Consider the following 14401-nt stretch of genomic DNA (forward strand, 5'->3'; position numbering starts at 1 on the left):
AATAACGCCATGTCATTTGACTATATATTTGTGCTTGATTAAAAAAAATACCGCACATGTCAGGAAGTTGGGATCGGTATTTTTAAAAATCGAAATCCTAGCAAAACTTTAGGAAGCAGAACTGGAGAAAAATCAATAAAAAGCGGATCAAGATAAAACACCCTGTTGGAGATTACGGTGTATCTGGGTCTGCAAACTACTTGTCATTAAGTGGAAGTATTGCCTTAACTCAACCAAATGTCAGTAGCGTTATGCAAACCACTAAACACTGCTGTTGTACTTGTAAGTACTCAATCCGCGATACTGTGCAAACATTGTTATAAATTTGGACACGTTGGTTCAAAACACTAATTTATGGCACCAAAAATGTGCATTCATAAAATTTTGTGAGACCAGGGCCTATTTTACGCCAATAACATTGAAGCGAATTTATTTACTTTTAAAATGCGATAATTAATGTCTTACGAACATTAGTTTATACTGGGACAAATAGTTTTGGCCTTACGACCGTTCAACTGGTGTAGTTGTTTGTTTTTGGGTCAAGTTGAAAATCCCTACTTTGTACAGATTTCGACAGGTACGACACATGGTCTGATCTAAATCGATGAACGAATGTGATGATGCAATCTTGCCTTGCATTCGTTGGAGGAAAAAATCAATGACACATACTCACAGTTCGAGAACATGTTACATTACTCATATTCAACATCAATAGTAATTTTAAAACAACAATGCAAGCACCGATTTTTTGACGAATAATAAGAATACAAAATTTGTGATTGCCATTGTACTGTAGCAATAATGTTAATACCCAGTAAGTAGTGAAATAAGGCAAAATCGTTCATAAATTTAAATTTGTTCTTAAAGCGTTACATTTGAAAATTGGGTGGAAAAACATTTTTGCTTCGCACACACCAGAAAAGGTTGATGTAGATAAAACATTGCACTTGTGAAATAGAGAACTGAAGAAAGGGTAATACAGCAGTATCCCAATGCATACACGGGGGGAAAGACATGTGAATATTTCATGAGCGCCTGCATTTCTTTACCAAAGTCAATATTACAGAATCTAACTCAATGCAAGCTGTTTTGCCAACCAGACTAAACATCAGCACTAAAGTTTTCAAGTTTGTGTTGTTTATATCATTCACATAAATTTAGCATTTTTTTCGAAAAGGTTTATAAATTTGAAAATAAACTTGTCCCAGTTTTATACACTTTATGCAACTAGATCATGCAGGAGTTTCACAACCAACACCTCATGCAGACAATTTTGGTACCACGGTAATAACGTAATTAAATACAACCATATCATGGTCACAATTAAATAAATAATACATGCTTTGCGAAGAAAGTCAAGGAATCGTATTTTAGGCTGTTTGCTACCTAATACATACTACATGCAACAATTTAGAAGCTAAGGTGCTTCGGCGTGTTTGTTGTAATAAGACTGTGGAACACGATTGGGCTGTACATGAGCACCATCAAATCTTGAATTTAATACACCCAATGAGGTGGCTCGCTTCATGTTGGAACTCACTGGTGGATTTAAACCAGCTGGATCACCTTCATGAGCGCCAGTGATTTTACTCACCAACTTCGCACTGCTCCTTTTGAGAGAATCACGCAAACGGTTAAAGGAGCCACTTCTTCTCAATGCACCACTGCCATCACCGCTCCATTCCACTTTTACTTCATCACCATCCTGTGTACGGTTGTACTGTGCCTTCTCTTGTGGTTTAGGAGCAGCCTGCCTCCCAGGTGGCATGCTTTGTCTTGTTGATCGGGTTGCACAGTTTTCAAGTGTTTGTGCTGCTTCATACTTGCCCTGTCTGCGGTACAAAGCGCCAAGATTTTTTAATGTAGTTGTGACTGTAGGACTATCGACTTTGGCTGCTTTGTACCATCCGCCATACTCAGCATATGGAGCTGTGTCTTTATGTTGACCAGCATAGGCAGATGCCTCTCTTTCTTCAGCATGCATCCAAATAGGCTTGTTTTTTTCATCAATGCTTCCAAAATCTTTTTCATGTGCCTGTGTAAGAACTTGCTTGTATAAAGTTTCAGCTTGTTTAAACTTGCCCTGTTTCATGTATGCAGAAGCAAGATTATTCTTGGTCTTTGCAACATTTGGGTCATCTGGGCCAAGATTTTTTTCATAGATTTGTAAAGCTCGCTGATAGTATTTCTCCACTTCATCATATTTACTTTGGTTCTGGCACAGGAGGGCAAGGTTGTTAAGTTGCTTCGCCACATCTGGGTGATCTTTTCCAAGCACTTTTTCTCTAATTTCCAAAGCTCGCTTACACAAGGGTTCTGCTTCCTTGTATTTTCCTCTCTTTCCATACAAAACAGCAAGATTATTTAAAGTGGCAGCAACAGCAGGATGATCTGGTCCAAGTGTTTTTTCCCTAATAGCTAGTGCATCATTGAGTAGATTACCTGCTTCCTTGTACTTATTTTGATCCCGATACACAAGTGCCAGAATATTAAGCATGGTGGCAACATCTGGGTGGTCATGACCAGAAGTCTTCTCTAAATCTTCCAAAGCCTGATTGCAAAGAGGGACAGCAACTTCATACCTTCCCTGGCTGGCATATTGGATAACCAAGTTATGCAGAGTACGAAGCCGAGCTGGTATTTCATATCCACCACTAGCAACTGAGCTGGAGTTGATTTTATTTAGAGATGTTGACTGAATAGTATTTCCATCTCCAACTCCGTCATCATCTGGTGTTGTTGTATTAAACAAATCATCAATGTTGCTTCCTGATTGGTTTGAACTGCTGTTTGGAGCCTCATCCACATCACCATCAAACTTTTTAATTGATTTCATAAACTCAAGATGATTTTTCTCTTCTTCTAGTTGAACAATTTTTTGCTCTGACATTTGTAATTTATTTTGTGTATTTGCAAGCTCATCTCTAAGCCATGCGTTTTCCTGACAAAGCCTTTTAATCAATGCCTTTGACCGCTGCTTTTCTGATTCCAAATTATTAAGATGACAAGATAGCGAAACCATCATTTCAGCCTCCCCAAGTCCAAGCTCAATCATTTCCAGTGATTTCTTGATTATGTTCGATTTTTCTTCAACCAAGTTTACGTCATCATCTTTCTCTCGCCTGATGGCATTTAATGTGGCCAATAAACTGTGCAGAATTGAGTTATGTTCATTTTTTAGTTGCTCCAATCCTTGCATTACAGCTCTGGTATTTGTTAAAATGTCATCTTGTGATGGTCTGTTGTCTTGGGGATCAGAAACAATTTCCACACCCAGATCATTAATATTGCCATCTGCACCAACCACAACCACACTACTTGTCATCTTGATATTGATTTGGGTTTTTACCTTTACCCATAAATTTTACCACCTGAAATATATTTAACATTACATTTTTAATCTTGTTCCATCATGTTCAAGGTAAATTTTACCACTTAACAAATTCTTCCCTAGTTCGTATTAAACGATGTGAAAATATGACTTGACACGAAACAAACAAAATGTCTGCCTTTGTGCTTTGTCGCGTACTTGTATAAAAACGTACATTAGATGCCCCGGTCGGACTGTTACAAACAAGCAAAATACCTTTAACATTTACATGATAAGCAAATAAAACTGCTAAGTTTGGTAGTTGTCATCTTTTGCACGCAACTACAACAGAATAAATTGTTCTCTCTTTACTGAAATTTTCATCATGATTTACTCAACTCTAAAACGGCGTACGCATGGTCGCTCAACCATGACCAATCAGAACGCCACCAAAGCGACGAACGACTCGAAAAGTGCTTTGTACTTTTATTGCAACTGTCGACACCAGGTGTATGTTAAGAGATTTATTTTGACATATAACATAAGTTTAAGTAATGTATATTTGTTTAGAATGTCAAAATACGCTCCCAACCACACAACGGCGAAGCATTTGCTGTATTACTTCCACTACCTTCCCGTTCTTGATCTCACAAAGGCAATATCTGTCTGCCCTGCCGCCAACAACGGGACAGTCTGGTCGTTTGCTCTCATCCGTTTAATAAAGGTGACGTCAAAATAAAGAAACAAAAATATCTGCTCACTTTTGTGATCAACCAATCACAGTTTGGCGCTAGGAGCTAACATCAACCAATGGAAATCCAGTATTTCGGGTTGCGACCTTTTGCACACGGCACTGACGTACTATCATGTTGTTGTGCTCCATTTTCAATTGAGAGAACCCGGGTATAACGAAATAGATTTTTGAAATACCACGTTTCTATGAAATTTAAAGTGGTATCTAGTGTAGACTTTGAAAAGGAAAGGTTGTTCCAATACTCAAAAGAGTATTTTTTGATTATTCGGGTGTACGTTACAATTTTCTTGGACAAGATTTAAGAAGCAAGTTTGATTGAAGGCATATGTTGGTTTAGCACAGCAGTCTGCAGTTTTGTCTCTCAGCGTTTTATTTTGTTGTTTCTGCTGTCAATTTAAAATTAGCATTTAATTTTGCATCAACTGCATAACAGCCACAGGAAATGTTCAGGCTTAGTCAAAATTTTTACCTTTTTTGCTTTGTCAAGTCTCACTGTCAACCACAGTTACCTCACTGACTCTAGGAATTGTTGCTTGAGTGCATTTTTTTACATTGGTAATTGCGTAAGTTATTTATGCTTATATTCTTTACCAAACTTTATTTTTTATCAAACCAGTGTTGTAGAGAATGTTAGAGTTCAGTTGTATTACACATAGAAATGCCTTGGCACAGTATTTGTGAATAAAAATTGCCAACCTAAACATGTCTGTTAACAATACATCACCAACAATCTCGGTTCCTGTATCCATCCCAATTAACCCGGCGTTTTCCTTAAATGATGTTAGCGCGGTTTTGTCAACTGGCAGCACAAAACCTCCTTTGCAGTCACAGGTTGTGTATCAGCCTATTAGCAAGGTGTCTATTAACCCAATGCCAGCTCCTACAAATTCAACACCAATGGGTGTTCAGGTAAGTTATGTTTGTATTCTAAAATCTTTGGCTTGTTTTAAAGCAATATATTTTGTAATTTAAAGAACACAACTTTTACCAATAAAATCTGTGAATGCTGTTTTTAGGACAATTCCTCAGTGAAACAAACAGCTAGTACTGCCCCGGTGTCCACTGGTAGTACACCTGTTGCTCCGAAACAAGTTATCACCAGACTACCCAACCAGATTACCCAACCTCAAAAGACATTTGGCAAACATCAGCTTCCTGTTCGTTCAGTTCCAGCTTTAGTTTCTGTCTTACCCCATGTTATACCCAGATCTACATCTGCTGTTAACACTGTCTCAACAGCTTTGTTAGATCCTGGCGGTGGAGGAGGTGGCTTTCCAGCAAAAGGTGTCGCTTTGCAACCTGCCAGTTTACCAGCTGCTAAGCAAAAGGTAAAATATATGCAACACAAACGTTTGTTAGTTTTTGCAATTTTTAAAAAAAGCGACATATTATATTTCTTAGGGATTAGAATAAATGTCATTGTTAGGATTAGATACACACATATTTAGCATATAACCGGTATATATTTTTTATCAGTTTCAAGCTCAACATGTTTTAATGGCTCCTGGCTTGAGAACTCCAGCACCCATAAAGTATTCCCAATTCCAGCCAACAGTAAGTAATGCCAGATAAAGCATCAGTATTTAAATTACTTTGTCTTTGTCAACCTGTAGTTTGTATGTTCCTTTTTTCAGAAACAAAATGGCAGATGTATTTTTTGTAGCAATGTTTCAAAGAGTTTTTGGCAATAAACCTTCTTTGTTTTCAATTGCAGACTTTTGGTTCAGTGTCCTTTCAACTACCCAACCAACATCAAACTACCACTACATTGGCAGTGAAACCTCTGCAAACTGGAAACCGTGTACAACAACCTTTGGTGGTAAATATGTATAACTTCTTGCACTACTACCCAGCACCTAAACAGTAACTTTGTAAAGTAGTTTTTGTTTCGTTTAGTTGTCAAACTGTTTCTTATTTGTTTATGCTTATTGCAAACAAAATATTTAGGTTCGATCTATTGTTCCGCAGCCACAAGGCAGGCCATCAATACCCCTTACAGTTGCTACTACACAAGAAGCACCAAGAAGGTAGGTTTATTTACTGTAGCTTATGTATTTGTGTATAACAAACTGACTGCAAACAAAACAGCTACCTAATTTCTTGCATTGTACTCAACAAACCCTTGTTTTTCCAGACCCAGCAGTGTACTTCATCAACCAACCACAACTATAAGCATTTCCGTAGCAGCAAGGCCCAACAGCCAACAAGAACCTATACAGTTAATTAATGCAACATCCAGGGTTTCTGTAACTTCAGCTGCAGGTAATTCAGGCATTGAATGTCATACTGCATTCAAATAGCTTGTTTGTACCGTTTGTCAAAAATATAATACAATTGAAAAAAATTCCCTTGTTCACTGAATAGTTCTATTCCGAAGTTTTTTATGATTGTCTGTGCTTTAATTTACCAAAATTGTTGTATAGGAGGGAAATCTGTGTACCAAGTGAGTATTGCATCAACTTCAGGTGTGTCTCCTATTTCTGCTGCTGCTCCAAAACTTGCAAGAAAAGTGGTTACTCCAAGGCCTGCGACCATTGTTGCAAATAATATCATTAGTAAGTACATTACTGGTATATAAACAAATTACATGTACGGAAACTAAAAAAAATATTTTTGCGTTTAGATCGTACTGCTCCAACGTCAAGTGCGTCATCAAGCATTGCCACATCTGTAACTTCTTTTACTTATTCTGCTCCCCAATCTCGTCTAGCTTCCATAGCATCAATCACCACATCTGCTGTTGCTAAGGTGTTTCCACAGCCGGTAAGAATATGTTTGTCTGTAAACTGCTGTATGTACATGTTCATATTCTCACACAACACAAATCTAGACTAGTTCTGTTAATTCCATACGCAATTTTTAAAACTTTAAAATGCAATTAGTCGGAATATAGGATTTTCTGAAATCAGTATTAACAGTACAGGTTGTTTAGACTTTACAAATTCATACGATCAAAATGTTTGTATGTTGCAACTTATGGCACTTCCTGCTTTAGCAAATACTATAATAGTTAGTTGTGTTTTCTCTCTGGCTCTGACAAAACTTGCCAATAGTTTTGTACTGTTGATATAAACAGAAAAAACATAGACTACCAACTATGACCTTATTCTTCAACCACAGCCTTCAGTGAGTGGTATATCAGCTCACGTCCGCACAACTGAAATCAACCAGCCTGCAACATTGGTCCGCCACACACAACCATCCACAGTAACAGCAAATCAACCATCGTCTTCTGGCAGTTCTGTCATAGCTTCAGTTGGTGCATCTTCAAGGGTAACAATGAGTTGAATAACTCAAATTCCTTTAGCGTTAGGACAAAAAAATTAGCCCAAATTTTAAATGTTTGTTGTGTTTTAGACCGTTTCATCTGTCATGCAGCCGATGATCTACATGCCCCAGGCTCCTGGCATAAGTTTAAGTTTTCCATATCATACTCCTACAGCAACATCATACACTTCAATAGGTCATGGTATTCGACCTGCATTAAATATTTCAGGTAAACTTTTTTGGTCATTTCAATTAAATTGGTGTTATATATGCATTTACGTTTTTAGCTCCTAATCAGTCTGCTCCAATTCGCCTGGGTTCAAACTTACTTGTAATGGAAGCCCCAAGACCTGGAACAGCACAAAGCAACATTACAGCTTTTACCCAAGGTATATTACAAATCTATCACGCTCTTAAGCTTTTTGTATTCATGCTCTGTAACCTTGTGATTTCTTACAAAGGGCAAAAAATTCTTCAAACAGTGCCTGCAACCCAAACTGGAGGCTCAGATCAACCCCGAATGTTGCCCCCAAATATGGCATCGGGCCAAGTACCCACAGGAATACAACATGTCCCAAATATGTCTCCGAAGCCAGCTATTTTGCGGCGACCGATACGATCAGATACAAGGTAAGTTATCACTTAGTTAACAACTGATTTTTGATTTTAAAATATTTGTTTTTATTTCAGTATTACCAAAAAGCTGAACTTTTCTTCTGAACCAAGAGTTCATGATCGAGCTTCCCCAATAAAAACTGAGCAAAGGTGGGTTGCAAATTCCGTATTGCAAGTTACAGGTCTCCCTCCAGAAGGGTACACAAATTGTTTGTTTTTTTCTTTCAAACGCCTGTTTGATCAAAAAAGAGTGCTACAACCCTTTAAATTTACACATGTGATAGATAGTTATCCAACGTTAAGACTCCCAAAATTTGCCCCCAGATGCCCCAATGGTTTACCCACAGGCCCACCAAATCTTACAGTGGTTAAACTTACTAAACTACATGACCCAGGTGTATTATACTTTGTTTGTTGGTGGTTTCCAAAGTATTTTAGTACTTTTTGTGACTGGAATCAACCATTTTTCTTTTCCGCTTAAGAGTTTCTTGTTTGCTTACATAACCTTTTGATCAGCAATGCAAGCCCTTATGCCATTAAGTTTAGATACTTGTATCATGCTCTAAAGCAGTGATTCTCAAACTGTGTGCCGTGAGAGATCTCCAAGTGTGCCGCGAAATATTTTCTCTTTTGAAGTGCAAACATTCCCTAGTGTTTTAGGCCTTTACGGCGAAATACTGGTGCGCATAACAAAGTTTTAAAGCCCATATTTTTTTATTGGTAATAAAAAGCATCCTTACCCACCACAATAAAGTTGAAAGTTAACTTAATTATAAGCTTATATGATCAACTTCTGTTGTGTTTCCCTGCGAAGTGTGCCTCGGAAGGAAATTTTGGTTCTTTAATGCGCCGCATGGTAAAAAAGTTTGAGAAACACTGCTGTAAAGGCTGAGGGACACTTATAGTTGTTTCTACTCTGCTGCCATACACAGTAACTCACTGATGTATAGTTATAAACTTTCACAGATTGTACACATAAAGATGTGCCATTAGTTTAGTTTGACTGGATAGCCCCACTAGCTTCCCAAAATATGTGAATTTTCAAACAATCTCCTGATTATATAATATTTGGATAGCTTGAAGAGTTGGCCATTTATAGATGTTGGTTGTTGTGTTTTACCCTATAGCCCCAACTTTTCCGCACACCAGCCCCCTAAAATGGGTGAATTTTATTAACTTTGTTCGAACTGGATGAAACATAGACACCTTGTAGACTTAGCCATTTGTAGGTGTTGTTTGTTTTGTTTTACCCTATGATCTCACTATTTAACCCTTTTTTCCATTTAAACTGGAACATGAAAAAAAACACTTCAGACCATGTTTGACTTGAATAACGCTTGCATAGTTTGTACTTTACATAGAATGATCATGTAGGCACAGTACCAATCACTGTATCTGACCTTACAGCACCAAACTTTCTCATGGTTGTCACTAGAAATACATTATTTTCAACTTTGCATGTGTGGGGGCCCATGAGTTTCTGCCTGCAGAAACAAATCCCTCTCATATAGAAATTAAAATCGAGTTTAGAGGTTTAGATAGCTGATAAATATTTTTTCTGCAACGACAGATTGCATTCTGCAAATTCTTCTGATGGAGGACCCAATGCTTATGGGTCTGCAAAGCGATATCCACATGAGACGACATACTCTGTTACATCTAACATCAAACCAGCATTGGCAGGCCAAGGTACATATATCTGCATTTAGTAACAAATAATAGTTGTAACTAGTAATATGGGAATGCTTGATGGCCGGCGTACTATAATTTTTTCCATACAATTTAGTTAAAGCTTAATTCATATTTGTTGAAGGTAATGCTGAGAATAATATTTATCGAACTTGCATGTTTTGACCACAATCTGTTGATAAACAAACAGGCTCCCAAACAGATTTTTACATTACCCCTTTATGTTTCTAGTTAAACCTACAGTGACCAGCAATGGACTTGGTCACTCCTTAAAACTGCAAAATAGCAACACCAACATCCCATTTGTAAAAACAGGTTAATATTTTTATTACAATTTTTTGGCTATTTTAATATGTTTTTCAGCATTTAACGACAATTGTTTGTTTTCAGAGCCAGGTTCCATGCAACAAGGTCATGTCACGAACTCAAGTGTTGATGAACAGAAGATAGGGATGGAACAAAGTATCCAAAATGTGCCATTTTCCATTAAAACTGAAACAGGTATCTTAAACTCCCAGCCATATTTTTATGCTGAAATAAGGTTTTTGTTTCGTATGGCTATTCACGACAAGTATATTAGACCAAATAGGTTGATATTATTTTTCTGCAGTTTCAGGCCAAAGGTTTCAACCCACAACCACCTACCACCTTCAAGGCAACAAACAAGGCCAGGATGGAATTTCTGCCCCACACCAAGTGATACATCAGCCAGTTTCCAAAGTGAGGCAGCTGCAGCAGCGAGTGACAGTCACAGCAACTCCAAAGATCATCCCTGCCAATCAGCTACAGCACGGTGTCAATTCTCCAGCATTGCCAAACAACATGCAAATTCGCCAGGTCAATTCGAACACTGCAATGCACTACAGAGCTGGCGAGCTACATCAGACATCCATACACAGTGAGAGCAAGCTAAAACTGAGTGACAGCGCACCTGCTGGGACACTTAAAAGAGGCTATGACAAAATCACCACTATTCCCCTACCTCGTGATGACCGTCTGAGGTCGAATTTAGAGCAACAAAATTCACATTTCATTCAAAACAGTGCCCATGTTAACTTAAGCAACTCTGCCCACGAACCTTTAATGGGGCTCTCACCAAGAAAGAAGCCAAGAAAACAAACCCATGTTGTTGCAGAAGGTTTGTATTGGTCTAAATTACAGACAATTGTCAAATATAATATACATGTGTGTCTTTTTATAAACTTGGTCAAAAATACCTGAATTAAAAAGATTTGATTTTGTCTAAATATTCCAAATATCCTAAAGTTTATGTAGTTCAACCCTACTGTAAAAAATGTATTTTCTCTTAGTTAAAGAACGCATTTCTTTGGGGTAGTTGAAAGTGTTTATTTTGCGGTTATGTTAGTAAAACCAGAAAAGAACCTTAGGCACCACTTTTAGCGATAAGTGCTGCACAGCATAACATTCGATACATTCTTGCAGAACTGCCAGAAAACATGCAGATGATTGATGATGAAATGTCTACTGATGATGCTGATGAATGTGAGGACGAACAACCTCCTCCAACAACTGTCTGTAATACACAGGAAAACTCAAAAACAGGTAATATGCTGTTCTATTTTACCTTTATGGTCAGGGTTGCCAAAACATCCTTTTTTCTAAGATTTGTTCTTATTTTGGAGGAAATGTCAGAAAAATGGTTTGTCCTTATTTCTAAGAAATGTCCTTGTTTTTGACTTGAGTCCTTTGTTTGTCTTATTTTCAACAATTACAAGTCAAATCCCTGCTTTGAGTAAAAGTAAACCTATAGACCTGAGGTGTCGTGAGATGCTGGAACACATTGTTTCTTGCTAAAATAACAGTTTCTTGCTAAAAATATGGCATGTGATACTCATATAAAAGCAAAGATTTTATTTTAAAAGCGTTTGTTTCGCTTCATATAGTCAATGGTTTAACAATGTGTGTTAGCAGTTTTTTACTGTAGTTTTAATTTTGTTTTATGTGTTTGGCAAAATCCTTTATGCCTTTAGGAACGTCCAAGGGGCAAAACCACTTATTGTCTGATTTGAGTTCAAAACCAGTTGTGACAACTGCAGTCAAGCCAACCACTGAATACACAGATGAAGACGGTGTTAGGTACAGCTTGTAAACAAAAAACAAACTGTTTACATATGTGTGCTCATGTATCTGTAATGTAAACAATGATCATGTTTCTGTGCAGGTATGTTGTTGTACGAGAGCGACCCCCTATTAACTTACTGAATGGACATCGCACAAGAGCTGTAAACAATCACTTCACCCACTACTCTGATGTGAAAGTTAAAGGTATATGTTGCTTAAATTGACAAATAATTGACAAATCTAACTACTGCCAGAAGTGGTAATAACTGCAACTTTTTTTATTTTAGAAAAGAAAATAACGTTCCAGGATCAGTGTTTTGATTTGAATCGAATGAAAGGCTGGAAAGTCAAACATTTAGCCATTCAACTTGATGAGCTGGTAAGTTTGCTTTAAACTGATTTAACTCATATAAATTAAATGTTAATTTTTTTAAATACATGTTTTATGAGTCTGTCAATATTTGTTATTCCAGCGAACTCTTGATGCAAATGCTCTCGAACGCATCGAAAGAGTCAAGAATGGCCTTCTTCAGCATTGCCAAACCGTACTCAGCACCGACGTTTCGCCGTGCGAGATCGGCTGCAAATCGCCGGCACAAATAATATCGTTGCCTACCTCTGTGGCCACCACAACCCCTACGCAGGCTCGCAGCTTCCCCACGACCTTTTCCAAGACCTTTTCTTCGGATAAAATCGGTGAAAACTCACCTTTGACCCCTCTCGAGCGGCGGGCGTCCAGAATCCGCGAGGAAATCCTGAAGACTGAAGAGATGGCACAGGTAATACGACCATTTTCGAACTGAGTTGTTGTTTGTTTGTAAGATGTACCTGAGCAGATACTTAAAAGAGGGTTGTTTGGTGACTTAGGTCAAAAAGATTTTGGATTTGTTGTCACACCTTTGAAAATTTTGTGACAATTATGATTTACAGATGTGTCTTTGTTTCAGGCAAACATTCAGCGCTGCAATGTTATGCAAGAGCAACTTTCCGAACTGAAGGCGATCTTCGTCAAGGTACTAGACAACCGCGACCTCGCCACAAAGCTCGTGGAAGCCGGGCGTGTTTGTCAAAAGTCGTCAAAGACAGTCGGCTCAAACGGGGTGCGGAGTTCTAAGAAGAAGAAGAGCTAGTCGATAGCTGAACGCACATTACAGCGTGTACCGTGTCCGGAGCCGCAAGCCGAGGGCGTTTTGTGCCTTGTGGTCAAGAGAGTGGCTCGTTTGACCTGAATGCCGACAAGGCAAATGATGGACTTCGTTCGAAGCCTCAAAAAAGTTCTTTTCACATTTCTTTGCGCGTTTGTTTAAGCGCAAGTACTATCAATGCCAGCCGACCGGCCGTTTTACAGATATTGTGATTGCACTTACATTTTATATGGAATGTAGAGCTCACAAAGACTGATGGCATACGTGGTTCGGACGTGACTTCGTGCATCACAGAAGCTTTACTGACATTCCAGTTGTTCAACCGATGTAGGGTTACATCAAAAACGTTTTTGTAGCACCTGCTAAATCTTCAGCACCCGTGGCCAGATTAACAGGGCATAAACCCAACGATAAACTTTGTTCTTGCGTTCTATTTTTGTACCTTGGATTTATTTACAGCGGATACGGTCGTACTGATGCTACGGTTGGACTGTGCCTATTTGGACCCCAGTTTTACAGCGGGCTAAAAGCAGTTTTCAATAATGTTCATTGTTCATGCACCGATTACCTGGAGCTGCACCATTTTTTTGCGAATTTGAGATATTGTGGCGATATAACTATAGTTCAATGTGACTTGTTTGTGCCGCTGCAGTTTCGTGCACTTCGCTACACTCAACGAACACCCAGAATTATATTTTTACTGATTGCCTGAACGCATGATCGATGAAAGTTTCATGCGCCTCGGTGCCTAGTCGGTGTACGTCAGGTTTTCATACATCTGACTACTTTGTAAATAACCACATTTCGACGCTTTCGTTCTTTTTGCTTTTTATTATATTTTGTAACGTAACTTTAAAAAGCTTCTATGGTCCAAGATGTCTTAACGTGGTGAACACTGAACGTGTAATAAACCTGCAGCCAAAATACATGCACTGCTGTGAGGCCTTGAGTGAAGAGCAGCAGTTACTTTCGCGCGCTAAAGCACCGTGACGCGTCGTACGGTTGAGTGCATTTGGTAAACCGAGCCCAAATGGTCACCCTAAGCTCCCCAGGCGGTAATAAATTTATAACTTACTTAATAGTTTTACAGTCACATAATCCGTTACTTATACAGCCTTGATTTTAAAATTGCTCTCATGTAGAATTGTTAGCACCCTTGATTAGCGGTCGAAACAGTTGTCAACAGAAAGGAATTTGTTGGATAGTAAAAATGTTTGTCCCAGGACAACCGAATAAATGTATAAGCTTGAGGCAGGTTGTTTTGTCACGCAATCATCGACTGGTGCATACAACGGCAAGCGCTGTTTTGTCAATAAAATTACCATGGTTTTGTCTGTGTTCATTTCGAGTGTCGAAAAACAACTGTGGGAAAAAGTCTTGTCAAAGTGGATACGGCCAATAGTAATCCGGCAATTACGAAATCTTTGAGGCTGAGGGTTATACGAAGCACGTCCAAAAGTATTATTTTAGTGAAATTACGTTTAAATTTAACGTTTGTAAGCAATCGCGTTTTGTTGTTGTTTCGTAACACAAATTAAT

The 14401-nt window shown here is 38.4% G+C and overlaps 2 protein-coding genes across 3 annotated transcripts; one reads left to right on the top strand and one right to left on the bottom strand.

The window, feature by feature from the left end:
- Positions 1-669: 669 nt before the first annotated feature.
- On the bottom strand, positions 670-3400 carry LOC145229042 (kinesin light chain 1-like). The gene has a single exon (XM_080094295.1). It carries the CDS (start codon positions 3323-3325, stop codon positions 1418-1420), a length of 1908 nt encoding a protein of 635 aa, XP_079950421.1. The 5' UTR covers positions 3326-3400; the 3' UTR covers positions 670-1417.
- A 1262-nt stretch (positions 3401-4662) lies between these two features.
- LOC145229039 (uncharacterized) lies at positions 4663-13788 on the top strand. 2 transcript variants are annotated; one of them, XM_080094290.1, is made up of 23 exons: positions 4663-4973; positions 5081-5392; positions 5541-5618; positions 5779-5883; positions 6012-6091; positions 6199-6326; positions 6488-6619; positions 6688-6827; positions 7185-7337; positions 7422-7560; positions 7619-7720; positions 7793-7961; positions 8022-8096; positions 9517-9635; positions 9867-9950; positions 10026-10136; positions 10246-10773; positions 11079-11198; positions 11627-11732; positions 11818-11921; positions 12005-12096; positions 12191-12496; positions 12665-13788. In XM_080094290.1, exons 1-23 carry the CDS (start codon positions 4767-4769, stop codon positions 12845-12847), a joined length of 3573 nt encoding a protein of 1190 aa, XP_079950416.1. In that variant the 5' UTR covers positions 4663-4766; the 3' UTR covers positions 12848-13788. The 2 variants fall into 2 exon arrangements, with proteins under 2 accessions (XP_079950416.1, XP_079950417.1); XM_080094291.1 differs by having other exon boundaries at positions 6033-6091.
- The last annotated feature ends 613 nt before the right edge of the window (positions 13789-14401 follow it).

The sequence above is a fragment of the Phallusia mammillata genome, chromosome 5 (genome assembly GCF_965637545.1).
Source record: "Phallusia mammillata chromosome 5, kaPhaMamm4.hap1.1, whole genome shotgun sequence".
In the NCBI taxonomy this organism is placed as follows: Eukaryota; Metazoa; Chordata; class Ascidiacea; order Phlebobranchia; family Ascidiidae; genus Phallusia; species Phallusia mammillata.

What these genes read in the sequence shown, in the direction of transcription:
- LOC145229042 (XM_080094295.1), bottom strand. Translation starts at nt 3,325, where the DNA reads ATGACAAGTAGTGTGGTTGTGGTTGGTGCAGATGGCAATATTAATGAT.
- LOC145229039 (XM_080094290.1), top strand. Translation starts at nt 4,767, where the DNA reads ATGTCTGTTAACAATACATCACCAACAATCTCGGTTCCTGTATCCATC. An exon ending in TTCTGTAACTTCAGCTGCAG is followed by an intron (nt 6,327 to 6,487) that starts GTAATTCAGGCA and finishes ATTGTTGTATAG; the next exon opens with GAGGGAAATCTGTGTACCAA. An exon ending in ACCTGCATTAAATATTTCAG is followed by an intron (nt 7,561 to 7,618) that starts GTAAACTTTTTT and finishes TTACGTTTTTAG; the next exon opens with CTCCTAATCAGTCTGCTCCA.